Source organism: Peromyscus maniculatus, chromosome 21 (assembly GCF_049852395.1).
Source record: "Peromyscus maniculatus bairdii isolate BWxNUB_F1_BW_parent chromosome 21, HU_Pman_BW_mat_3.1, whole genome shotgun sequence".
Lineage (NCBI taxonomy): Eukaryota > Metazoa > Chordata > Mammalia > Rodentia > Cricetidae > Peromyscus > Peromyscus maniculatus.
This window is the reverse complement of record NC_134872.1, coordinates 12,754,168-12,781,612: the sequence shown is the minus strand read 5'-3', so window position 1 is coordinate 12,781,612 and position 27,445 is coordinate 12,754,168. Positions and strand designations below refer to the sequence as shown.

Below are 27,445 nucleotides of genomic sequence, written 5' to 3'. Positions count from 1 at the left end.
TCACCTACAACTCCAGGGCTGAGGGACAAGGCAGGAGAAAACAGGAATCAGTGGACTTATGCATCACCTGCCTACCTGTAACTTTCTGAAAGACTCTGTCTCAAGGAAATAAGGTGAAGAATGATAGAGCAGGATATCTGATATCTCCTCTGCCCTCTACATACATGCAGATACCCATACTCACACACAGCACCAAAACACCCTAAACATATTTTTTAAAAAGAATATTTATTTTGCTTCATGAGAACTCAGAGATTCCCATTGGTAACTAATGAGCATCCCTAATCCTCATGGTAAAGAGAATTCTCAAGCCATGGCACCTCACTTAATAAATGCCTCAAGGGAGCAATGAACTAATTACTTAGAAGCTAAGTAGTGAGTGAAACTGCTGTTTGAACATCTTCTGTTAGGAATATGTATGTAGTATCTTCAGGGGTGAATAGGAATTCACCAGGGAAAGAATGGGGCATTGAGCCTTGAAAAAAGAAGCCAGAGGCCTGAAGTACATGATTTTCCCCATCTTTGCTGTTCCCTTTCTAGTCAAACATATTTTCTGGAGCCATATTCATAAAGCTGGCATTTGGACTGGACCTTTACCTGTCGATCTTCATCCTTTTGGCTATCACTGCTGTTTTCACAATCACTGGTGAGTCCTCTGTGTCCTTGGTTGAGATGTGCTACCTGCTGCTGATCCCACTCATGTGTGTGCACATGTGTTTGTGCCTGTATCATAGTGAGAAAACAGAGCCACTAAATAAGACACTCCGTTAAGGAACCAATGATATAATCCCACAGTAGAGCAAACATGATTTTGATGGATGGCTTTGCACAAGGACAGCTAAATAGAAAAACCAAAGTGATATTAAACTTCTGCCCTTTCTCCTACTTTGTATTTACAATTAAGCATAACAGTGAAACTACACTGTAAGAGAAACTTTGAGCAGATACAAGATACAAGACAAGGGCTCTTCATGGTATCATATCCCATTATTCTAGAGCTAAGGAAGCTGAGGCAGGAGAATTGAGAGTCAAGGCCAACCTAGGCTACAGAACAAGACCCTGTCAGGAAAAAGAGAAAGTTAGAGGGAGAAGGGCCAGGGAAGTGAGGGGAAGAGAGGGAATGGGAGGAGAAGGGAAGAGAAAACAGAACAAAAGAAAGAATAAGGCTAGAGAGAGAGTAGAACTAGTGAAAGACACACTGGGGAGATAATGCTGTGGAAACAGGCTGATTTAGGTATGGTAGCTCACACTTGTAATCCCAGGAACTAGAAACTAAAGCAGAAGGACTGCCAGGAGTTCAAGACCAGCCCGGCCAACACAGAGACTCAAGGCCAGCCTTAGCTACAGAACAAGACTCTATCTCAAATACAGATGAACTAAGAATCAAGCTTGTGACTCAGCCAGGTGCTTCTCTATTTTCTTGCTTTGGTTTTTGGTTTCAAAGTCTAAGTTACCCAGTCTGTCCTTGGACTGAGTCTGGACCTCAGAGGACCTTGAGGCTTACACTCTTTTGACCTCAACCTCCCAGGTAGCTGGACTAACAGGCTCACTCCTGGCAGCCAGGGGCTTTGGATGTTTCTTCCTGCCATTTTTAATGTTTTTTTAAATGCATCTGGGGTAGAGGAGAAGCCAGTTCTGAGGGCAAACACATAACTGCATGTGGATAAAAGACTGGTTCCTCTCTTTATCTCCACAGGGGGCTTGGCATCCGTGATTTACACAGATACTATCCAGGCCATTATCATGTTGATTGGATCTTTCATCCTCATGGTGTTTGGTAAGCCAGGACTACATCTATAAATCCCTAGATTCTGTTTTCTCTCTCCATGATTGCTTCCTTCACTTCTCCTGAGTCATATTTTCCTGTCATTATTATAATTCCCATCATGGAAATGTTTGCCTAGCATCTTTCTTGTTTTATATTATTGAAAAGAAGAAATGAATGAGTTTTATTTCCTTTAAAAATATTGCTTTGGTCATTTATGTTATTTAACCTCCATTTCTTTGTCTTCAGAATGGATGACACCCCTTGGTTGATAACTTCAGAGGCGTATTGGTGCATTGGAGTGAAAGTATAAAACCTTTTGATTTCTGTTGTAGTTGTATCAGTAGGGCAACAATAACTATTAAAGTAAAGGAGGCCATTGTGAGTGAGGCAAAACCCCTAACTGGACCACACCATGGGTAGAAAAACAGATTATTGGGGAGCAAACTGCCAGGTTATCTCACAGGAAGAGAGAGCAGCTGCTCAGCAGGAAAGCAAGTGGATTTCATGGTAATCAGCAAGATGTTTGGTCCTTTGGCTGATGTGGACTGCTCTGGCTAATCAGGAATAGATGCTCTTTGCTCCTCAGTTGACCATTAGGTCAGAGAAGAGAAGTAGTGGCTTTCCTGACAAACAGACGCCTGACATAAAGTCTTCTGGGGAATGCTGAGTTTAGGTTTCTGCTTACCTGGGACAAATCCTTATGTTTGCCCAGGAAAAACCAGACTGGGTTGGGCTTGGGCCCTCATCTTATGACACTGTCAGCATGGCCATTTGGGGCCTGCTTCGTTATCGAGAGAGAGAGAGAGAGAGAGAGAGAGAGAGAGAGAGAGAGAGAGAGAGAGAGAGAATAATGATGAGTACAGGGGAGGGACTGGAGTAGAAAAAAGAGAAGAACGAAAATGAAGTTTCAATTTAAAAAAAAAAATAGCTGTGCAATGGTGGCGCACGCCTTGAATCCCAGCACTGTACTCTGGCGGCAGAGGCAACAGATCTCTGAGTTCAAGGCTAGCCTGGTCTACAGAGTGAGTTCTAGAATAGCCAGGACTACACAGAGAAACCCTGTCCCCAAAAAACAAAAATAGACCAAAATAATCAATTCAAAAAACAAAAACTTACTAAAACAAAACCCTTTTTGATTTATCTAGAACTTTCACTAAATAGAGAATTAAGTATTAGAAAATTTCAGGTAACTATTAACCAGTTGTACTATTTTATATAACAATCTATTAAAAGGGGGTACTCTCTGAATCTCTTGCCTGTTCATAGAACCCTTTTCCTCCTACTGAGTTGCCCTCATCTAGTCTTGATATGAGGATTTGTGCCTGGTCTTATTGTATCTTGTCATGCCATGTTTGGTTGATATCCCTGGGAGGCCTACTCTTTTCTTAAGGGAAATGGAGGAGCAGTGGATCTAGGGGAGAGGAGAGGTATGGGGGTGAAGAGTGGAGGGAGGGGAAGCTGTGGTTGGGATGTATATCAGGAGAGAAGGTCACTGAGGTTAGCATGGACTCCACATCAGGAGATAATCATAAGCAGCAGCCCTCTGCAATGTGCGGGAGACGTTTTATTTCTCTAATGCTTTTGCAGCATTTATTGAAGTCGGAGGCTATGAAAATTTTACAGAGAAGTACATGAATGCCATCCCATCTGTAATTGAGGGGGACAACCTGACAATCAGCCCCAAGTGCTACACTCCTCAGCCGGACTCCTTCCACATCTTCCGAGATGCTGTCACTGGAGACATTCCATGGCCAGGAACTGCATTTGGAATGATTATTACAGCTTTGTGGTACTGGTGCACAGACCAGGTAAGTGATAAGAATGTGTGTTTTTGTGTGTTGCTTCTTCTCATCTCATACAAAAGCATCTAGATTCTGGTTTCTACACACGAACATCATTTTTAAAATCCAAACATTTCCACAAGACCAGTGAAAAAAAGCTTCCTGGTGCCACATGTCCCTCCAAAGCAAACAGAGCAGGCTCCTTCGACTAAGTGTTTTTCTATTTATCATCATTCTTCTTGTATAGAAAGAGTGGTCTGTAAACCATAAGCACAGACAGGACTCTATCACAGCCATTCAATATTTTGAGTTTAGCCTAATTAATTTGAAACCTTTGCTTTACTGGGACAATGGATGCTGGTCAGCTGGGGCTTTGAAATCAGCCATGATTAAGAAGCATCCAGTATCATTGATGTGAAGTATTTCCTTAGGGCTGACACACAGAAACTGTGGCCCAGAAGCAAGGCTGTACCTAGCGCTGGCAGCCAAACTTAGTAATGTGTAATAGTTTTCCAGGTGGTACTGGTTTTGAAGTCATGAAGGGGCTGTGGGGAGCCACTGAGGCTTGACACTGTGAGAGTTCGGGAGAAGGTATTAATAAAGGTACAGGCTTCGTTGCAGTAGAAGCCTCAGGATTGACTGGGCCATGGAAAGAAGTGGAGGCTTGGTATGATGTGGCAAAGTCAGAGTCACCCAAGAGAGGCCAGAGCACGATACTGGTGAAGGTGCAGTTCAGTTGCAGTAGAAACTCCAGCATTTTGAAGATGCAAGGATCACAAGATGACCACCAAGGGTAGAAGCAGGAGTCGGGTGGAACCTGCCTGAGCCTAGGAGACAAGCTGCATGTGCTTCTGTCTTAGGATTTCTATTTGCTGGGATGAAACACCATGACCAAACAGCAAGTTGAAGAGGAAAGGGTTTATTTGGCTTACACTTCCACATCACTGTTCATTATCAAGGGAAATTAGGGTAGGAACTTAAGCAGGGCAGAACCTGGAGGCAGGAGGTGATGCAGAGACCATGGAGGGATACTCCTTACTGGCTTGCTTCCCATGCCTAGCTCAGCCTGATTTCTTATAGAACTCAGGACCACCAGCCCAGGGATGGAACCACCCCCATCAATCACTAATTAAGAATATGCCTTACAGATGGATCTCATGGAGGCAATTCCTAAACTGAGTCTGCTTCCCTCTGATGACTCTAGCTTGTGTCAAGTTGGCATAAAGATCAGCTAATACAGATCCAGATGGCAGGTCCAGTGAAGAGCTGCTGCCCAAGCCACTTGGAACTCAGAGGATGATGAATGGGTTCCAGGCATCAAGCACTGAGCTTATAACACTCTTGAGTCTTAGTTTTGCTTTGATCTGATTGTGACTGTGATTCTTCCTGCTTTGGATAAGAACTACATACTTCTGATTTTTGGAGATCCCACAGTCAAGAGACTTTGGAATTTTAGTGAGACTTTGGCTATTTTAGAGAAACTTTATACTTTAAAAGAAACTTTGGGGATGATTTGGGAGGAATTGTGGGAAGAAAAAGACATAATTAGAATATATTATATGGAAAAATCTGTTTTCAATTAAAAATTATGAGAAAAAAGAATACTTTGAATTTTTTAAGAAACCAAACTGTTAAAATGTCTGAAATTTTAAAGACTGTGGGACTTTCAAAACTTAAAACATTTTATAGTATGATATTAATATTAATATAAAATGTCTAAGATAAACAAGAAAGAAAATATTGTAGTCTGTCAGTGATGTGTTAAAGTTGAAAAAAGGTCAATTTTGCTACATAGTTTTGTGTCAACTTAACACAAGCTAGAGTCATTTTAGAAGTGTGAATCTCAGTTGAGAAAATGCCCCACCAGACTGGCCTGTGGAAAGGCCTGTGGTGCATTTTCTTAACTGATGATTGATGTGGGAAGTTCTACTGCACTGTGGGCAGTGCTGCCTCTGGGCTGAGGGTCCTGGATGCTCTAAGAAAGCAGGGTGAGCAAGCCATGAGGAGCAAGTCATGAGCAGCACTCCTTCATGGCCTCTGCTCTACTTCTTGTCTCCAGGATCCTGGCTTCCTTCCCTGGCTTCCTTCAGTGATGGACTTATAAACTGTAAGGTGTAATAAATAATTTTCTCTCCAAATTGCCTTTGGTTGTGGTGTTTTATCACAACAGTAGAAACCCCAACTAAAGGCAATAGTCAGAAGAAAAGATCCCTATTTTTGACAATGTTTTAGAAGAAAATACCAAGAAGTTGTAGTTTTATGAGGAGCTTGGGATACACAGCAGTCGAGCACCTGCCTGGTGTATTCAAGACCCTGGGTTTGAACCCCCAGCACTGCAAGAGGTGGGAGGAGAAAAGAGAAGTACACAAGACATTATGGAATTGTTTTTATCCATCATGCTTTTCTACAGAACTCAAGAGATTTGCATAAGTTCAGTAGAATATAATTTATTTATATTCATTCTTCTCTGAGGATCATCATAACTAAATATGATTCATAGCTAGGTGTTCTCAGAACATTCTAAAAATAATCTACATGGATGTCTCAGTGATCTACTTACTGCCTGATTATTGTGTTCCCATAGCAACAGGTATGACTAGTCAAAGAAGCAATTACCTCATAACAGTAGGGAGATCCTGATGATGCCTACAATATTTATTCACAGCTTAAAACACAACATAGGGCAGCATTACTGCTAATAGGGACTATCTAATGCAGCCTGGACACCCTATGCATTCTCATGAACGTAGGCTCACACTTGTCACAGTACACCCAACAGAGGTCAGAGGACAAGCACAGATGTCAGTCTTCACATTCCACCTGGGTCTCTAGGTCACTGCTTCATATACCAGGCTAGCTGACCAGCAAGTTCCTGAGGGTTTTCCCATCTCTGTCCCCCATTATTCATAAAAGCACTAGGATTACAGATAGATGCCACTCTGTCCAGGTTTGCGTGGGTTCTATGGACCCAAACATGAATCCTTGTGCTTTCATAGCAAATGCTTTACCCACTGCGACATCACCCAATGAGTGTCTAAACACACGTTAACTATAGCTAACATGTATTGACTTCCATATACCGAGAGTCTTACACACATTGCTCATATTCAGAATGATATGAGAGGGGTACGACTGCTTGAGGAATGAAGCCACATAGTATATTAATTAAATAGTACTTCAAATCATAATATCCCATCAGAGCTCATTAGTTTCCACCAACACCATCACTTCTTATTGCCATTTTAAACTCTGAAAGACAGCTTGGACATCATTTTCTGGTTGTCTCACTCACTGTATTGTGTTTTCCTGGCAGGTCATTGTACAGCGCTGCTTATGTGGCAAGAACATGTCCCATGTGAAGGCTGCCTGCATAGTGTGTGGGTACCTGAAGCTGCTGCCCATATTTTTCATGGTAATGCCAGGGATGATCAGCCGCATTCTATACACAGGCAAGCCACAGACACACTTAATCTCAATTTTATGTTTAAATTCTTATAAGTGTTTTAAATTTTTTTTAGATTTATTTTCTGTGTATGAGTGTTTTGTCTACATGTATGCCCATGTATTACATGCATGCCTGGTACCCACAGGGGTCAGAATATGGCATCAAATCCTTTGGAACTTGAGTTATGGGTGCTTATGAGCTGCCATGTGGATATTGGGAACCAAACCCAAGTCCTCTGCAAGAACAGCAAGTGCTCTTCACTGCTGAGCATCTCTCCAACTCCAAGTATTTTTAAGATACAGCAAAACCTTAATAGAACAGGAAACCTGTAGAAATTAAAGGAGAACTCAAGGATGAGAAAATAGCTTGTACCAGTGTGTCAGAGACAGGAAAATCAGTTTAGTATATTTGACACTTTTTTCTTTATACTCTGCTTGTTTGCTTTGAGATATTTGAAACAGTAAGTCCTGTTTTCAGAAGTTTAGGGAATGCAGTAGGAGGGACTGTAGGATTTGTCAGGTAGGGTTTGTCAAGGATGAATTGGTGAGCTGCTGGTGTTGAGTGTGGGAAGGTACACAAGATGGACCTATTTCTTGGATCCCTGAAACAGGTGGATTTGAATAGCTTTCCTCTGCTATGGAATTGAGTGTTGGTAAATAGATTTATTTCTGAAAAACTGAGGGTAACTACACATTTGAATTTTTCTTATTTATTTAATTTAATTTAATTCCTTTTATTTGAAATAGATTTTTTTCATCAGTATATTGTAATTATGTTTTCTCCTCCCCACAACTCCTCCCAGTCACTCCCCACCTTCTATCTGAATCCACACCATTTTATGTCTCCTGTTAGAAAACAGGCATCTAAGGAAACAAATGGAAATAGGATAAAACAAAGGAAACAGGGAAGAGCAAGATAAAAAGCACAAGAAACACATATAGACAAAGAGACACAGAAGACTGCACCCATGGAATCCCATAAACACACACACACACACACACACACACACACACACACACACACACACACACACACACACAATGGAAGCCATAATACCCAAAGGACCTCTAAAGTATAAATTATCCTTTCAAGTTCAGTGAAAAACTGTGCTGGTATTTTAATGGGGATTGTATTGAATCTGTAGATTGCTTTTGGTAGGATGAACATTTTTACTATATTAATCCTACTGAGCCAAGAGCATGGGAGATCTTTCCATCTTCTCATAGCTTCTTCATTTTTTTTTTTTCTTCAGTGTCTTCAAGTTTCTATCATTCACTGGGTGGTGGCAGTGCATGCCTTTAATTCCAGCACTCCGGAGGCAGAGCCAGGTGGATCTCTGTGAGTTCAAGGCCAGCCTGATCTACAGAGCAAGATCCAGAACGGGCACCAAAAACTACAGAGAAAAACCCTGTCTTGGAAAAAAAAAAAGTTTCCATCATTCAAGTCTTTCACTTGCTTGGTTAGAATTACTCCAAGATATTTTATATATTTCAAGTCTATCATGAAAGGTTTTGTTTCTTTGCTTTCTTTCTCAGTCTATTTGTCTGTTGTGTCTAGGAAGGCTCAAAGTTTGTGAGCTAATTTTGTATCCAGCAATAGTTTGCTGAAAGTGTTTAGCTGATGTAGGAGTTTCCTGGTGGAATTTTTAGGGTTACTTATGTATCATACCATTTGCAAATAAAGATCCTTTGACTTCTTCCCTTCTGATTTGTAGCCCTTGATCTCCTTCACTTGCCTTATTGCTCTAGCTAAAACTTCAAGAACTATCTTGAGTAGATATGGAGAAAGAATAACCTTGTCTTGTTCATAATTTTAGTGGAAATGCTTTGAGTTTCCCTCCATTTAAGTTGATGTCTACTATGGGCTTGCTGTAAATTGTCATTGTTATGTTGAGGTATATCATTTGTACTCTAATCTTTCTAAGGCAGTGGTTCTCTACCTGTGAGTATTGACCTCTCTTGGTGCCAAATGACCCTTTCACAAGGGTTGCCTAAGACTATTAGAGAACACAGAGATTTATATTACAATTCATAACAGGAGCAAAATGAAAGCTATAAAGTAGCAACAAAAATAGTTTTATGGTTGGGGGTCACCACAACATGAAGAACTGTATTAAAGGGTCACAGCATTAGGAAGGTTGAGGACCACTGCTTTAGGGTTATTAGATTTTGTCAAACACCTTTAGAGATGCTCATGTTTCAGAATGTTTATATGTGGATTGATTTTTTTAATTTATATATGTTGAACCATCTCTGCAACTCAGGGATAAAGTCTACTTGATTATGGTGGGTGATAATTTTGTGTGTTCTTTGGTTTGCAAATATTTCATTGAGAATTTTTGTATCTACATTCATAATGGAAATTGGTCTGTAGTTCTCTTTCTTTGTTGGATCTTTATGTGGTTGGGGTATCAGTGTAACTCTGGCCTCATAAAAAGAATTGGGTAATGGCCTTCTCTTTTCTATTTTGTAGAATATTTTGAAGAGTATTTGTATTAATTCTTCTTTGTAGTTAGGGTAGAATTCTGCACTGAAACCATCTGGTCCTGGAACACACACACACACACACAAACACACACACACACACACACACACCACAGAGGCTTAATGACTGCTTCTATTGTACTAGGAGTTATAAATCTATTTAAATTGCTTATCTGATTTTCATTTAACTTTAATAGTTGTTATATATTGAGAAATAGTTTTTAAAGTATCTCCTATGATTCTGATTTCCTCCATGTCTGTTGTTACGTTCCCCCTTTCATCTCTAAATTTGTTAATTTGCATCTTCTCTCTCTGCCTTTATGTTATTTTTGTATCTTCAGCACAGTGGCTACACCTAATCTTATGGAACCTCAGCTGCTGACTGCACCTCCAGAGCTGTCACCTGGTCATCTCCAAGTAGGGAGACAAATGTGGCTTTGAACAAAATCTCTATCCTTTTATCAATAAGGATTCAGGAGCCTAATGCTGGGGTGAAAACCTGCTAGCTCAGAGGGGCAGAGAAAGCAGAAAGCTGACCTTCCTCCTGTCCCAAAAAAGAGAGCTTCTTTTCCACTGTCCTAAACTAAAAAAGACCACCAAATTCAAAGTACCCTCCTACTATTCCCTGTGCGCCTATCTGTCTTCCTGATGCCTCTTACTCTCTATAGCTACTTCCTATTAGCTAGCTGCTTGCTCTGCCTCTTGACCTAAATTGTTGATTTTATTTAATCCTGTTTATAATAAACAGAAAGCTCTTAGATTAAGACTGTATACTAGGGCTGGGCCACACCACAGCCAGAGGCAGATTTTTCCAGTAAATAATGCAATCTCTGGGTTCACAGTGTGACAAATATCCTGCAACATTTCTCCCTTTTTGTCTAAATAAATAGGAAAGGTTTTAACTCTAACACAGTAAAACCATTTACAACAATGAAGCTATTTCTGCCAAGCTTTCTACAATGTCCAGCTTTGTTGTGGTTGGCAGTTTTAGGATTAAGTATTTCTGAGTTCAAAGTTCTGTAAAATGACCATGTTGGTCTCATATGAACTTAGAGGTTTGAATATCCTGAGCAGCTTGTAGTCTGAAACTGATCTTTGGGTGGTGTTTGTCAGCTTAGTGGCAGTACCACAATATGAGTGGATTCCTCATTGCAGGGCTCCATCATCGTCTTGGACACCTCACAGGTCACTGCTAGAAATGGTCATGGTTCACTGCAGAAAACTTAAATATTTCAAATGCCATATTCAGTAGATCTCTGAAAGGTTAGAGGGACATAATCTATTAAATACATTCGGGCTACACAAACTTAGTTCCTAGTTACCTGCTTCAGACTCAAGCCCTAGAACATGTACAGGAAGCTAGATAAAGTTTATTTCTATAATTAGTACTCTGTATGACCACCAACATCATGTCAGAAAGTTTATATATATACATAATAATCTTACAGATTTTGAGATAATATTTATACCTTAAGAAGTTTGAAAGAGTCAAATGAAAACCAGAGATTAGTGGCAATAGAATAGTACTTTATTTTTTTCTTTCTTCCCAAACCATATAGCTCTTCTGATGTGAGACAGAGATTTTTGATTTTCCTTTAACAAGCATATGTGGTTTTAGAGAAGGAGAGAGCCATGCTCCAACCCCAAAGCCAGCAATTAATTCTTAATTAAATTGGGATCACATAAAGGCCATTTCTCATTTATGTCTGTAGAGGGCAGCAGAGACAAGCAAAAGTCTACCCTGTTGGAGGTGGGCAATAAATACCATTTGGCCAATTACTCTTTTTCTTGGGAAATTTTCTCTTGATGATCAATCCTTTTTTTTTCTTCAGATCTTTCACTTGTACAGTTGTCTTTAGATTCCTTAGTTAAATGCTTTTATTCTCCTGGAAAGATAAAAGCAAAACCCTGCCCCAACCCTAACTTGGTTGTGGGGGTTGAGGGGGAGATCCTTTCTTTGGCAGGCTATATCTTTCTTAGGGAAAAATGTTTTTGGGTGACAGAAAAAGTATTATTCTTCAATTAAAAATTCTTTTGAAATTTTGAAACTAAATATTCCTTAGTATGTGTGGATAAATATATTCCCCTTTCTCTTTATATATAAATTCAAATTTAAAGTGTTTGTTTTTGGATCACAAGGGACATTCACTATGAATTTTTGTCTGCCTTTTGCAAGCAGCTATAATTTAAATCACTTTATATTTAATTCTTATGAGCCTGCCTCTGCCTCCCAGGTGTTAGGATTAAAGCCCCGCCCCACTCTAGTGCTGGGATTAAAGGTGTGAGCCACTGCCTGGCTATAGATTCCTTATAAAGTTATTCTCATAACATTGTCCTGGTTTGATTTGGTTCTCCATTTCCCCTTACTTTTTAATGTTAGGGGTAAACTTTCAAGTTTTTTCGGTGTGTAATCTATCATTCTTTCTGATTTATTCTGAATTTGTCCCCTGGCAAATTTTAATATTCTAGTCTTAATTAAACATGATGCCAATTTGTACCCACTGTTTTATTGACTTCAGACTTTCGTCTGTCTTGCCTGTATGAGCTATATAAAATTTTATGTTTTTGCTGAGTTTTACCAGGTTTTGCCATTTCTTTCCATTCATGCCTCCCATGACCAGACATCTTCGCCATTTGTCTGCCAGTGAGTGGTTTTCCATTTAGATGACCATATAGCTAGCTGTACCATTGCACACGCACCATGAATTGGAGAAGATAGAGATCCTCTTTTGGCCTTCCTTATGTTTGTCTTAGAGCTAACAGTGCTGCTATTACTTCAGTGTGTTGTGCTGATTTGATAGCTGCTTCCTTAGTAATAGCCATTCTATCACCCAGTCCACAGGCTGCCACTTTCCATATAGCTTTGGTTCTTTGGTGGCTGATGAACCGTCAGTAAAGCACGCATTAGCCAAATGTGACTAGTCTTTTGGTCCCCACTGTGCAATGGTGCCTCTTGTAGGGGAGGGGTGAGTGGTTTAGGGATGGAGTTTATAGACAACTGAGCTATTTTCTCAGTGCAAGAAGGCGCAGATCCCCTTTGCTACCACATCCTGGTCATGAAGGAATTCCGATACATACCAGTTCTCACTGTATTACCTTTCCTTCCAGGCTAAGCCTGCAAATGACTCTGCCTTCAAATGGATCCAATCCATCACTGAAAGGGGCGTTCTTATGACCATTGGGCAGTTGGCAATAACTGAGTATAAGTTCCCCATGTCTTGTAAAATGTCCAGATTTTTTTCTCAGAGAGAGACTGTGTATTCTCCATATATGGAAAGTATTCAAAATAGAAGCCAACAGCCAAATGTTGGTAGACTCCTTTTTGTTTTATAAAGAGTCCCCAGTTGCCAATTCACCAATAAATATGATATCTATAATTAGGATATCATCTGGTTCAATATTGGTTAGTGTGGCATGCTTGGAAAAGAGCTTAGCAGCAGTTGCAAAAGGTGCTCTTTGTTCTTGTCTCCATGGGAAATTAGTTGCCTTTCTAGTCAACATACAGAGAATATTTTATAATAATCTGTAAATATGGTATGTGATTTCTCTAGTGTGTAAACATATCAATTAGGAGCTGTATCTGAGTTTTGTCCTTGGGTGGTGGGATTAAAGGTGTGGACACCGCCACCTTGTTTACTATAACTGTTTTTTAGTAAATAACTAATTTAGAGAGATCCTCCTGTCTCTGTTGGGATTAATGGTGTGGGCTACCATCACGCTGTTCAAATATTTTATCTTAGCTTCAAATCACTCCAACTCTTAGAGATTTAATAAACAAGTTTGAGCTGTAGTAATCCCTTGAACTAACTTAAAACATTTTAAATCTCTTACTGTGTTTTCAATACCAAACAATAAAAATATCCTCTTTATTTAGGAAGAAAATCAAAAGCTGATGTCCAAGATGGTGTGGGCTACATGGCAATCTATAGTCAAACATTCTAACATGGAATTAAGATGAGTGGTTTAAGAAAACCCATTTTTCCTTTCATGCCAGTAAGGCAAGTGTACCTTTGGTGAATTATCATTTGAAAATACCATTGTTTTTATTTTTATTTTTTCAGGCCTGATCAAATGAAAGGCATTCGTTAGTCTTTATAAATTCAGGAGGTCTCTCCTGTTTGATTCTAATCTTGATCAATCTTGATAGCATCCACAGATTTTCTTCTCCTGAGGAAACAAAAGCAAAACCTGTTCCCCAACATAACAGATATCCTAGTTTCCATTCTGAGGTCAACACATCTTTAAAATATACAGGCTGATTTAATTCAGTAGGGTTATTTTTGTTTTTGTTTTTGTTTTCCTATTAGCCAATGTCTCTCAGAAGCTGTTGTTCCTTTCTCATTAACATTTAAAAATTTTAAAGTTAATAAAGCACTGTGTAATCTATCTCTGGGGGGTCTTTATTACCCCTTTCTGTTTATTAAGCATATCTTTTAAAATGCAATTTAGATCTTTCTATAACTGCTTTACTATAGGATTGTGTGATATACCTGTATATGCTTTATGTTATAATAGGCAAAAACCTGTTTCATTTTACTAGAGACATATACTGGAACATTGTCAGTCTTAATTGGTACAGGTGTCCCCATAATAGACATAACTTCTAATAAATGTATAATTACAAAACCAGCCTTCTCAGAGTTTAAAGCAGTTGCCCATTGAAATCCTGAATATGTATCTATGATATGGTATGCATACTTTAATTTTCCAAACTCTGCAAAATGAAACATATCCATTTTACCAAATTTTATTTATTTGAGTACTTTTTGGGTTACTTCCTGCAGGTAATGGAGTTTGGTTATACAAAGAACAAGTAGGACACTTTCTTATAATTTCCTTGGCTTGTTACCAAGGAAAATTTTTCTTCAAACATTTCTTCAAACATTTGCTGTTAGTATGGTGTTTCTTATGAAATTCTGAGGCTTTTATAGCATATTTCCTATTAATAGCTGATCAATTTCATCATTACCTTGTGCTAGAGGGCCTGGTATGCCCATATGAGGTCTGATAAGTGCTATATACAGTGGATGATTTCTATTTCTGATTACTTATTGTAGTTGAATAAATATCAAAGTTAATTCTGAAAAATCCAGAATAAGTTCAGTGATCTCAATATGTAAAACAACTCTTTCTGCATATTGGCAGTCAGGAACTATATTAAGAGCTTCTGAAAAATCTAGTAATACCATGAGAATAGCATATAATTCTGATTTTTGAACTGAATAATAAGGGCTTTGAGCCACTTTACTTATATTTCCTGACTTATAACCTGTCTTTCCTGATTTATTTGCATTAGTATAGAATGTAGGGGCTCCAGAAATTAAGCCCCTTTCACTATATGAGGGAGAATCCAATTAGGTCTTGTTATAAAGTGAAGTCTCTTGCTTTGGGATATTTGTTTCTAATCTCTCCAAAAAAATTACTGCAAGCTCTTTGCCAACATTCATTTTCTAACCAGGATGAGGCAACTTCAGAATTAGTAAAAGGCACTACAATTTCTGCTGGGTCTGTTACTGCTAACTGATGAAGTCTCATTTTTCCTTTCAGAGTCAATTCAGAAACTTTTCTACATAGGTCTTTAATTTTTTTGCTCTGTTTTGGTGCTAAAATTATCCATTCTAAGATATTATTTTCTCTCTGCCTAAGAATTCCTGTGGGAGAATGAGTAGAAGGTAAAATAACCAGAATACAATCAGGCTCTGGATCTAAGTGATCCACATGTACATCCTGCAATTTCTTTTCTCCCAGATACAATACTCTCTTACCTTCAGCTGATAATTTTCTTGGACTATATAAGTCCTTATCACCTTGTAAGGTTTGAAGTAAATTACTTAGCTCTTGAGTAGTTTAGTCCAATTGTGGGCCATATCCAGTTAATATCTAGTAGCAATTTTTGAAAATCACTAAGAGTTTATAATTGATCTCTCCTGCTTTGTATTTTCTGTGGTTGAATTTTCTGTAAGTCTATCTTATATCCTAGATAATTAATAGACTCTCCTCTTTGTATATTTTCAGGAGTAATTTGTAATCCCCAACAAAGCAAAATTCTCTTTACATCATCAAATACTGCAGATTGAAAGATTAGCTCCCATGTCTGCACCCAGGGTTGAAAAGAAAATGCCTTCATAGTAGCGGGAGTTAGGGATAATTCTTATTTATCTGAGGGAATAAGACTCACACATGTAGTGTCCAGATCATTTGCTTTATTTTCTCTCAAGTTATCCTTCTTCTTCCCCTTTTCTTTGTTCTGCCACACCTCATATATCATCACAATGAAAAGCAATAAAAAGCTATGTTTGAGGGTCATAGTCCATTCCTTGAGCAAATGATAAGGAGCGGAGCCATTTACCATGGCAATGCATAGGCAGGGACATGGTGTTTGGCACTTTCCTGGGCAGTGGCATTGAAAGCCTCCCAAACCTAAAAAACTATATTTTTTTATCCTGCTTGCAAGGAAAGGAATTTGTAACTCTTACTTCAAGGCTGTGAGGTCAGACTATCCTCTGTAGCCCTGGCTAATTGTAAAACTTTTAGCCAGGACATAAAACTATTTCTCTCTGGACTTTGTTAATTGATTAATTATTATTTGGGACCTAAACAATAAACAGTTTGTTAGTTGACACTTGAATCTTGTATTAAAAATCTGAAGTTAGAAGTGCGTGCAGAGAGTTAACTGCTTGAGGAATTTGTGTAGGGCATTAGGTCTTTATCAGCCAGACCTTGCAATGGAGAACTAGCACCAAAGTTGCTTTTTGTCTGACCTTGGTTCTACAATTAGACATTTGGGAATTTGTCCTTGTGCATTATTTGTGAAGGTTTAACTTGTAAGGCATTTAGTCTTGTTTGAATTTGTTTTGAGGCCTAAAATCAACTAATTGTTTGTAGCTTGTCTAAAACTAAAAAGAAATTGCTGTTTTCTTTATGTCAGTCTGAGCTAGTTATAAAAAACAGGGCCCGTCTTACAGTCTTTGTGGAATAATAGATCTAATTAAGAAGCATATCCTAGTATATTTCTAGTCATCAAAATTATACAGTTTAAGAAGAAATCATCTTCCTGACTATCCACAAATATATGTGCCCCAAACCACACCACCAATGGGCTATGGAAAGAACCCAACAGCTGTTTTTAGGGAAGAAATAGTAGTGGCCAAAGAGAAAAATTAGATGGAAGAAACTGGTTTTCAGAGTCTGTGGTCCTGTAAGCCTTGCTTGCATGGGGTTCCTCTATCAGAGAATTATTCATCTGTTGGGTTGACACCTGAATTATCAATTGCCATCTGCTGTATATTCTTGTGGCCTCTGGTAAAGACATTGCTACCTGCAGCTTTCAGCAATCAAACACTTTTTTCCTAAGATATCTGCATCTGAATCAGTAAATATCTGATATTTACTAATATTTAATAAAAATATTGCATCTGCCAGTAAATATCATCCATAAAATGGTAATTTGTAGATTGAGTAAATTGTTTACAAACTATTTCTAATGGCTGTTGTACAAAATATTGGCACAAGATGGGTTGTTTAGTATTCCTTATGGAAGAATTTTCCACTTATTTTTTTAAGTAGGTTGAGTATTATTATAAGTAAGCACTATGAAGGCAAAATTTTCTTTTTTCTGTTCTTATAAAGGTATAGTAAAAAGCAGTCTTTTAAATCAGTCACTATAATACATCATTCCTTAGGTAGTAAAGAAGGAAAGGGAATTCCAGGCTGTAACGAACCCATTGCCTGAATCACCTGATTTACAGCTCTCAAATCTGTTACTGATCTCCATTTTCCAGATTTATTTTTAATGACAAATACAATAGAATTCCAAGGACTGGTCAGCTCTTCAATATGTTGAGCATTAAGCTTCTCCTGTACCAGCTGTACTAGCACCTGTAAATTTTCTGATTTCAATGGCCATTGTTCTACCCACCCAGGTCTGTCAGTTAACCATTTTAAAGGTAGGGAGACTGGTAACTTTGAAAGACCAACAACTGTTGTACTCTGCTTAAGTCTTAATAATACTTTTTAATATTTTTCTTAGAAGAATTCTTTATTTTTTATATTGGAGGAATGTTAATCTGTGTTTTCCATTGTTGCAACAAATCACATCCCCATAAATTCTTGACTATATTAGCCACATATGGCTTTAATTTTTCTATCTGTCCTTCTGGCCCTATACACTCAACCCATCTTATACTTTGTTTTGTCTGAGACAAAGTTCCAGTCCCTAGAAGCTGAATACTTACCTCCTGGAGAAGCAAGTCTGGATGCCAAGATTTTGGTGATAGTATTGTCACATCTGCCCCTGTGTCTAGTAATTCTTCAATTTCAGTTCCATTTATTTGTATTTTTAGCTTTGCTCTCTTATCATTTATTTGGCAGGTTGCCAAAATACTTGTTTTATAGCTTTTCCTGAATTTTTGTTTTATCTACTGAAACTGTTCTGTCCTTGATTACATGCAGAGCACTGTTGTTTTTAACAACAGGCATTACGTCTTTTCGTTGTCTGTGGATGAGTTTCTCTGGTGCTGACAAGGAATAGTTGATATAGGGGCCTGTAGGAGACCCCCTAGAGTGTTGCCCAATGGCAAAGGGCTACCTTGCCTGTCCCTTGTTGATTTCTATTCATTAGCTCAATGCTGGCCCTTGCTGCACCTTCTGCATACTCCTGGAGCCTTCTATTTTCATTATCTGTAGAAAAAACAATGTTGTTCCTAGGAACACCTTCCCTATAATCCCTTTTCAAATCATCCTGATTTCCAAAATTAAAACATCAGACATTTTGATTTCTCTTAAAACTTTTAGAAACTATTTCTCCTTATCATAGTAGTATCATAAGCCTGAGATCTAATATCAGCCATATCCATTCATCTATTGGTGCTGATCTTGCCTTTAAAGGCATAATCACCCCTTTTTTTGCATTCTGAATTAGCGTTTTCAAAAGCCAAAGATTCAATTAGTAGTTGTCTGACTTCTGGATCTGGTACTATCATATTTACACCTAAAGTCAATTTTTGTAATAATAATAATAATAATAATAATAATAATAATAATAATGTAAGTTTCTTTCCTTATATAATTTTAGTAAATGATTCAGACCTCTTCCCTAACTCTTAAACCTTATCCCAAGCATTTAAAGCTGCTAAGTGACATAGTGCTAAGGTATGGTCATTCAATTCAATCTGCCTTTGCAATTCAGGAGATTGGTCTTCACCTAGAACTGACCTTGGGAAGTATTAATGCCTCTAGCCCTATTTCATTGCTCTATAGCCCTAGCTTCCTCTTTCCACCATTTTTGCCATTGTAACTAAGAACCCGCTTCCAGTATTGCTGTAGCTAAATCTTTCCAGTCTTGGGGGGTAATTCTGTCCTGAGTTTACCAGGAATTTAACATCTGCTTCACATGGGCTGAATGTATACCATATAGGAACTGCTTTCTAAAATCTCCCCAAATCTAGTATATCTGTCAGATGCCATTTAACTTCCTGATAACCTTGTGGGTGTCTATCATCTCCTAGTAGTTCCTGTATAGTTACTGGATAAACTGAGGTTGGCTTTCTAATAACCTTGGGTCACCCACCCTTCTTCAGTTTCATCATGCAGTGGTTCTGTAGGTTCTTGTCTCAATTCCCCTGTCTGTGTCTGAGTATTTTTCTTATTTTCATTTATACATCTTTCTAAGGCTTGTATCATCTCAATCCACTTTTCATATTTGGCACAATAATTCACTATGGCTATTAAGGATAGATTATCCTACCTGTTTTGAGTTCCTGTCCCGACTTCCTTCAGTGATGAACAGCAATGCTGAGGTACAAGCCAAATAAACCCTTTCTTCCTTAGCTTGCTCTTTGGTCATTCTTTGTTTTAGCAATAGAAACCATAACTAAGACAACTGGTGAGGCTTGCCTCTGAGGTTCCTGTTAAAGTTCCTAAATTTTTTATTTCCAGATTTCCCTCAGTTTGTGTTTTCTCATTGGTTCTATTTCCACTACAATATTTTGAACTGTTTCCTTTGTTTCATGCCAATGCTTTGTGTGTGTGGCTTCATAGATTTCATTAATAGATTTATTCATATCTTCTTTAAGAACTTCTAACATATTCACAAAGGCTATTTTGAAGTCTTTTTCTTGTGCTTTGGCTCTATTGCACACTTTAGTAGAATTTCTGGTCTCTAGTGGAGACATATTGCCCTGGCTGTTATTGGTTGTGTTTTTATGCTGGTATCTAGGCATCTGGGTTTGAGAAGACTGTAATTCTTGATGTTAATATCTGTTCTTGTCTTTGGTGAGTGTTTTGTCCCTTAGTTTCTGTGCTTTCTCTGGTTCTTGGGGGAGTGTGGTGGCTGTTGGTTGCCTGGGAAGAAGTGTTTCCAAGATCCTGCCTAGTGTGGACACTGGGGTCCTGGGTGGAATGTCTTTCTAGGTTTTGGGAGATGACAGAATGGTAATGAGATAGAAAGGTAAGTGAGGAGGTCTACCGGAGGGAAGAAAGAAGCATGTGCCACCAGGATCTTTGTAGTCCCCTGAGAATGAAGGTAGAGAAGGAGAGGCTAGAACAGTCAGTCTGCTTCAGAGATGGGGATGGGGAAATTAGATTTGGAGCAGAGGAGGGAGAGTGAAAATTGTCTCCCTGATTCACTGGTCTTTGTGACGGGCAGGATTCTAGAGAATGCCTCCAGATATTGTGGCTGAGACAAAGGGATGGGGTAGTGAGGAAGGCTGCAAGATCCACTAAAGATGGGAGCAGAGAGAAAAGGGAGGTGATATGCTACAGAGCTGGCGGTGAGACTAGGGGATTGGATTTGGAGGCGAGGAAGGAGAGTAAAGAGCATCAGCTGCTTCCCTAGCAGTGGGTTTCCATGGAATTCTGGAGGGTGATCAGCTCCTCCCACATGCTTTCAAGTTTTAGCTGGGCCACACCTAAGGGACAGACCTGCCTGTTGGGTCCATTGAGATCTATGAAAATGAGAAAATGACAACATTGTGGTCTAGGGAAAGAGGTACCAGGCCTTTGACATAAAATTTTAACAAAATGAATCTCCATTTCCAGGCAAGGGTCTTTTCTCCCACCTATGAGTTTACCTCTTTGTCTAATGGTTACAAACTATGCCTTCTGGAGTCTAGCTCACTGACCTCACCTCTGAATATCTCCTCAGATATGGTGGCCTGTGTTGTGCCTTCTGAGTGTGTAAAGCAGTGTGGTGTTGACATTGGTTGCACTAACTATGCCTACCCAATGATGGTGCTGAAACTGATGCCCATGGGTAAGTAAAAGCCTGAACTCACATAGCCTTAGATGCTTGGTCTGTAGATGAGCATAGAAAGGGTTGTAGTGTAATCCTCAGCAATTATTAATTGAATTCCATTAGTTCAGCTCTATTCATGGACATTTCTTGGGCACCTTTTACATGTTACCAACTTTATGTTGAGCGTAGACATCCCAGAGATACTCCAGGTTTCTTCTGTTAGAAGAATCTTGACTCTTTAGTCTCAAGACTCTTTGAAGAAAATTAAGAATATTTTAATTTTCTTTTTGCTAGTAAAAAGCATTTTTTAACCACAGCCCTATATTTCCAGAGAAATCAGGGTTAATTATGGACCACTGACACTCAGGTATTAGATCGTAATCTATTCAATTTATAATTGCTTATTGAATGTATTCTGTCCCAGGCAATAGCTTGGGTTTCCAGAAACATTGGTGAAGTTTCAAAAATAAGTTCCCCTACCATTTAAAATCCATATTTCAGTTTCCTGGGATATAAAATAAGCTGTATATAGAAGTAAATAAGCTATTAGGATGCTGGAGAGTGACTGTGGTGAATTGAAGCAGAACAAGATAGAGAACTCAGGTGTGACCAGTTGAAAACTTGGGTTAACACTTCCATGGCCCTTTCTCCATCCTGATACACATGAACATTTTCAGAATGAAGGGAACATAGCCCACAGATCTGACACCACATTCCCGAATCCTCTGTTCTAGAAGATGTGGGGCCAGAGGGAGCAAGAGCATAAGTTTCCTATAATGATTCCAAATTCTTGGATTTTCCTCTCCAAAGACAGCAGAACTATTAACTACATTTTTCCACTAACTCTTTGTGTGGTCAAGAGATCACTGAAAAGAAAGATGGCATCACAGAGCTTATTCTGTTCTAAGAGTAGGTTTCAGTAGATGGTATCTGAGTTTGTATTGGGGACTAAATTCCCCACTGTGATATTGAGATCACCAGGAATTATGCAAGAAGTGCCACATGCATTTCTATTATATGCATATTTTGATATCTGCTCAAATAGTCAATGTTCCAGACAAATCCATTGTCTTGAAGCAATGCCCTATTTTTAGCCTGGCATTCACAGAAAAGGATATGCAGCCACTAACCAGAGCTTGCACCTTCTCTTGACCCCAGGACTTCGAGGCCTGATGCTGTCAGTCATGTTGGCCTCTCTCATGAGTAGCCTGACCTCCATCTTCAACAGCGCCAGCGCCCTCTTCACCATGGATCTCTACACCAAGATGAGGAAGAAGGCATCAGAGAGAGAGCTCCTGATCGCTGGACGGTGAGGAAACCTGGTCTCTGCCTAGAACCCCTCTCAGGAAGGGACAATGGAGTAATGAACTAGAGGTTGCATATCCTTGGCCTTAGTGAAAATAATCATCATTCTACAGGGGAAGAAGGAACACTGTGAACAATTAAATTCTACCTATCTCTTTACACATATAAAAATTGAGGCCATTTGAATGAGATGGTTGCCTTTTCACATTTTAAGTGCTTAAGGTGTTTTTGTTTGTTTGTTTGCTTTGACTTTTCACAAATTACCACCTACTCTTAGTCCTTCATCCAAGTGTATCACATGTAAGGGATAATGAATTAAGTTACTGCCACAAATGAGATTATCAACTTGATATCCTTTAAGGATTTGATATTAGAAAGGGACCGACTTGGGTAAGGGACTAGTTCAAGAAGTTGCTTAGAGGGTTATGTCAACCAAACAATCCCTAAGTAGTCTGGGGTTCCAGAAGACAAATGGAGTAGAAACAAACTACCAGGGGGAATAGTTAAGAAAGACCCCATTTTACTCTTCATTACTATCAAGTAGACACAACACTTCATAGCATTTTGTAAAATGAGTTGAAGATTAAAGTATGACATACATACAGGGGACATGGAGAACATAATTATACAGTTCTGTGATGTATCTCAAAAAGATCACACATGTAGTTACTGTACACATTAGTATTAATTACTAATATTAATACATAATATAATAATACTCAATAATAATTATGATCACCCTGAAATCCCTCAGTTCCTGTCTTTCCAAAGTTAAACTAGAACTTCTAATGCTATTAATTGAGTCTTCCTGTTTTAGGTGATCATAAATACAGAACATTGGCACACATCGTAACACAAATTCTAGGTCTTTTAATAAAAAACCCTGAGCCAGATATTGGGGTGAATGCTGAAAGATCAGAGAGACAAAGGAACAAGTCACAGTCACCACCTCTTAACTCACCAACTCTTCATCCTGAATAGGCTTTCTAGCCAAAAGGCCTCTAGCTAAAAGGGAGTCCTCAGCTGAAAAGCCTTTAGTTTCTGTCTCCTCATGCCTTATATACCTTTCTCCACCCAGCCATCATTTCTTGGAATTAAAGGTGTGTGCCACCACTGTCTGGCTCTGTTTTCTCTCTTAGACTGAGACATTCTCATATAATTCATGGTGGCTTTGAACTCACAGAGGTCCAGACATATCTCTGCCTCCCAAGTGCTAGGATTAAAGGTGTGTGCCACCACTGCGTGGCCTCTATGTTTAATCTAGTGGTTTGTTCTGTTCTTGAATATTCAGGCAAATTTTATTAGAGTACACAATATATCACCACATTTCCCCTTTTCTGTCTAAAATAATAAAAGGTTATAACCTTTTGGTGAATCCAAAGTGTTGTACCTAATTTACTTTCTATCCTAACTTGTATTACCAACTGAATATTATCTTTTGATGTCTTTCAAACTTATACACTTTAAACCTCTTTAGGGAGTTTCCTTTCTGAATTTGTTAACAAGGAAAACTATAACTAAAGCTATCTAGTATACATTTCATGCTATATGGCTTTTTTTGCTCATCTTATTATTGTGGCATTCAGCCATATTTCCATGTACAATTTGTTTCAGTTCCTTGCTGTATGGTACTCCATTATCTTAATGCCTCAGCATTATCTGCTCTATTGTTCATGCCATGTTACTTTGGTTTTACTCCCTCAGTGATTATGACTTAGATAAAAATAGATTGGTAAAATTGGTGGTAAGATAATAGATCAATCATTTTTCTTTTATACTTACCAATATTGAATAATATACTTAGAGTATGTCTTTCAATATGAAAACAAGTTAACATTCACCTGTGGAGTACCACTTCAAGTTCATTTCTGGACTTCTCAGCTATTTAGAAGAGAAACTGGAGTCCTAGTCTCTTCCCTTATGTGGATTCTGCCTGTTCCCCATGGTTTTCTCATTGTGGTTTGGGGCTAGTAGCACAGAGTACTGAGAAGTGCAGTCTATAAAGACGAGTCTTGGAAGGACACCGCCTCCTTTCTTGTCAAATTGGTATCAATGGAAACTCACCACCCATTTACATATTCTTCTTTGCTTTTGACAGTAACAATAGCTTTACCAAATTAAACACTGGGAGATGAAAATCTGAAGGACCTCACTAGGCCCAGATCTTGACAGATAAAGATTATAGGAGCAGAGAATGGAGTGGCATAATTTTGTTTGTTTGTTTGTTCGTTCATTTTTCTGAGCTGATAGTCAAGATATAGTAATCCCACTAGTCAATATATCATCTTGGACACAAATTCTCTTCAATTCTCAATGACAAAGTAATATTTGTTTCATCTTTATTTTTTTTCTTTTTTTTAATTATTGAGAACTTTTCTATTCATTTACATAACAACCACAGATCTCTGCTCCTCCCTCTCCCCACACGCCCCGGGCATTCTGCCCCACCAAGCCACCCCCCATGCCCACATCCTCCAAGTCAAGATCTCCCATGGGGAGTCAACAGAGCCTGGTACATTCAGTTGAGGCAGGTCCAACTCCCCCCACCCCACCCCACCTCCCTTACCAAGGCTGTGTAAGGTGTCACACATTAGGTACTAGGCTCCAAAATGCCTTCTCATGCACCAGGGATGGAACTTGATACCCCTGCTTGTGGGCTCCCCAAACAGTTCAAGCTAAACAACTCTCTCGAGTATCCAGAGGGCCTAGTCCAGTCCCATGGGGGCTCCATAGCTATTGGTCCACAGTTCATGAGTTTCCACTAGTTTGGCTGGCCATCTCTGTACGTTTTCCCATTATGATCTCAACATCCTTGCTTATAGACTCCCTCCTCTCTCTCATTGATTGGACTCCTGGAGCTTGGCCTGGCTCCTGGCTGTGGATCTCTGCATCTGCTTCCATCAGTAACTGGATGTAGGCTCTGTGATGACAATTTGGGTATTCACTAATCTGGTTACCAGAGTAGACCAGTGCAGGCACCCTCTCGAGTATTGCTAGTAGTCTAAGGTGGGGTCATTCTTGTGGATTCCTAGGAACCTAGCACCCTGTTTCTCCCTATTACCATGATGTCTTCATTTATCATGATATCTCTCTCCTTGCTCTCCCACTCTGTCCCTGTTCCAGCTCAAACCTCCAGTTTCCTTATGTTCTCATCCCCCATTCCTTGCCCTCTATTACCCACCCCCACTCCCAGTTTGCTCATGTAGATCTCATTTCTCCTTCACTGGGCTTTCTATGCGTCCCCTTAGGATCATCCTTGTTAGTTAGCTTCTCTGGAGCTATGGGTTGCAGTCTGGTTATCTTTTGCTTTACATCTAGTATCCACTTATGAGTGAATACATACCATATTTGTCCTTTTGGGTTTGGGTTACCTCACTCAGGATGATATTTTCTAGTTCCATCCATTTGACTGCAAATTTTATGATGTCATTGTTTTTTGCTGCTGAGTAGTACTCCATTGTGTATATGTACCACATTTTCTTTATCCACGGAATAAGGTTGTCCACAGGGAGCAAGTAAGAAAATGAAGAGAACACAGCTTAACAAGGCATCCAGAAGCCAGGTCACACTGGTCCACTTGAGTGTGGGACAGAGAGCAATCCAAGTGGGCTGGGAAACATGTGGTTTTCTTTTCAATGAGGACAATGACAATGGTAATTGTGTACTTTATTGAAACTTTACTGTGTTCTGGGCTTTATAATTGTGACATTTAAGTTTTATTGCAAGGTGACAGATATTTTGTAAAGTTTAAGTGGACGTTGGTATCTTGGTCTTCTGTCCAAAGACTTGTTCATCCAATCACCCACCACCATGTCCATATATAAGGTAAATATGGAGATGATAAGCTTTCATGAAGAAGAATCTTGTTAATTATGTTTGCTCATTTATTCATGAGCAAAGCATAGAAGTCCCCATGTTTAGAAAACCATATAGTTCTGTAGATGTAACCAACCGTCTTATTAAATAAGAAACACAGAAACAATGTAAAAGAGAAAGCCGAGAGGTCAGAGCTCAGAGCTAAAAGCTCACCCTTCCGCCTGCTGTCCCAGCTTCCCGAAAAAGAGAGCTATATCCTGTCTGTACGTCTTTTTTATAGTATTATTGTTCTGCCTTCTCATTGGTTGTAAACCCAAACACGTGACTGCCTCGTCACTGTCTGAATGTACAGCCCCCTAGGTCTTAAAGGCATATGTCTCCAATGCTGGCTGTATCCCTGAACACACAGAGATCTATGGGATTAAAGGCGTGTGCCACCACCGCCACACTCTGTCTATGGCTCTAATAGCTCTGACCCCCGGGCAACTTTTTATTAACATACAATCAAAATCACATTTCAGTACAATTAGAATACCACCACATTTCCCCTTTTCTATTTTAATAAAAAGAAAAAGAAAGCAAAAGGTTATAACTAACAAAAGAAAAACTATATACAAAAGTACAATAACTATATACAATATATACAAGTAATAAATACCTAAACAGGTATTTGACAAATCAGAGAAAATAATTCCATTATCTATCCTATTTTGGTAAATCCAAGATGTATCTAATGCACTTTCTATCCTAATTAATTTTCAACTATAACTAACTAATTTTCATCCATAACTAACTAATCTTCAACTCCCTCAGAGACCCAAGAAGGAAATAATATTAGCTAACAAAAATAAAAAACAGGAAGTGCAGTCAAGCAACTTCCAAAAAATTTGTGAGTTGACAGAAACAGCCAGCTGCCTGGGCAGTCACCTGAGATTTCTCCGCAGTGTTGGGGCATCATCTTCAGCCTATAGGCTTAGTGTATCTGACAGACTCATTTGTGAAGTAGGATGTACACAAGGTCAACAGTTCAACCTCCCATTGGGTGAGAGCAGTCCATGTACCAGAAACACCTGAATTCCACTAGTGTCCTGTCATGATTCAGGATTTTAAATTCTGGAAATTGTTGACAGTTTTTTAATTCAGCTGTCCATTCTTCTTGGCTGTGTATATATGGCTTCATCTCAGCATCCCCTTCTTCTCCACATCCCTCTATTAAATGCCAGTCTACTTTCGAGAGGCATGAGCTTTCAGCTGCTGTTCCATTGTACAACAGAAGCCATCGGCCCTCTGCCTGTTAAGCTGCCTTCGAAGAAAAGGGCACCGTACCTTTTCCGGATGCGAAAGCCACTTCAGGGATGGGGCCATATTGTCCTGGCCTCAGAAGATGCCTTTTAATAAAGCCATAACCACACTTGTTTTGGCAAGAATCAGTAGTCCTTTGTTTCGTGTTCTGTCTGTCCATTTTGTCCTGTTGATTCGAGGATACTTTGTTGTCCAGTGGCTAACTTTTGCCACAATGAAAGTTGACTCCATATGCAGTTTCTTCAATGCCCATATTTTCTCTGAAGTAGATTGGTACTGCCAGGAGCTGACATGTCTCAAAAAAGAAAAATT

The 27,445-nt window shown here is 39.1% G+C and overlaps 1 protein-coding gene across 1 annotated transcript in view; it reads left to right on the top strand.

The window, feature by feature from the left end:
• The window catches only part of LOC102905682 (solute carrier family 5 member 4-like), a 59,296-nt gene that overhangs the window by 22,519 nt on the left and 9,332 nt on the right, over positions 1 to 27,445 (top strand). Inside the window, exons 5-10 of the mRNA XM_076558029.1 lie at positions 541 to 646; positions 1,697 to 1,777; positions 3,356 to 3,576; positions 6,863 to 6,998; positions 20,621 to 20,728; positions 21,869 to 22,019. Of these exons, the coding sequence (XP_076414144.1) occupies positions 541 to 646; positions 1,697 to 1,777; positions 3,356 to 3,576; positions 6,863 to 6,998; positions 20,621 to 20,728; positions 21,869 to 22,019 (803 nt within the window). The remainder of the gene's footprint in view (positions 1 to 540; positions 647 to 1,696; positions 1,778 to 3,355; positions 3,577 to 6,862; positions 6,999 to 20,620; positions 20,729 to 21,868; positions 22,020 to 27,445) is intronic.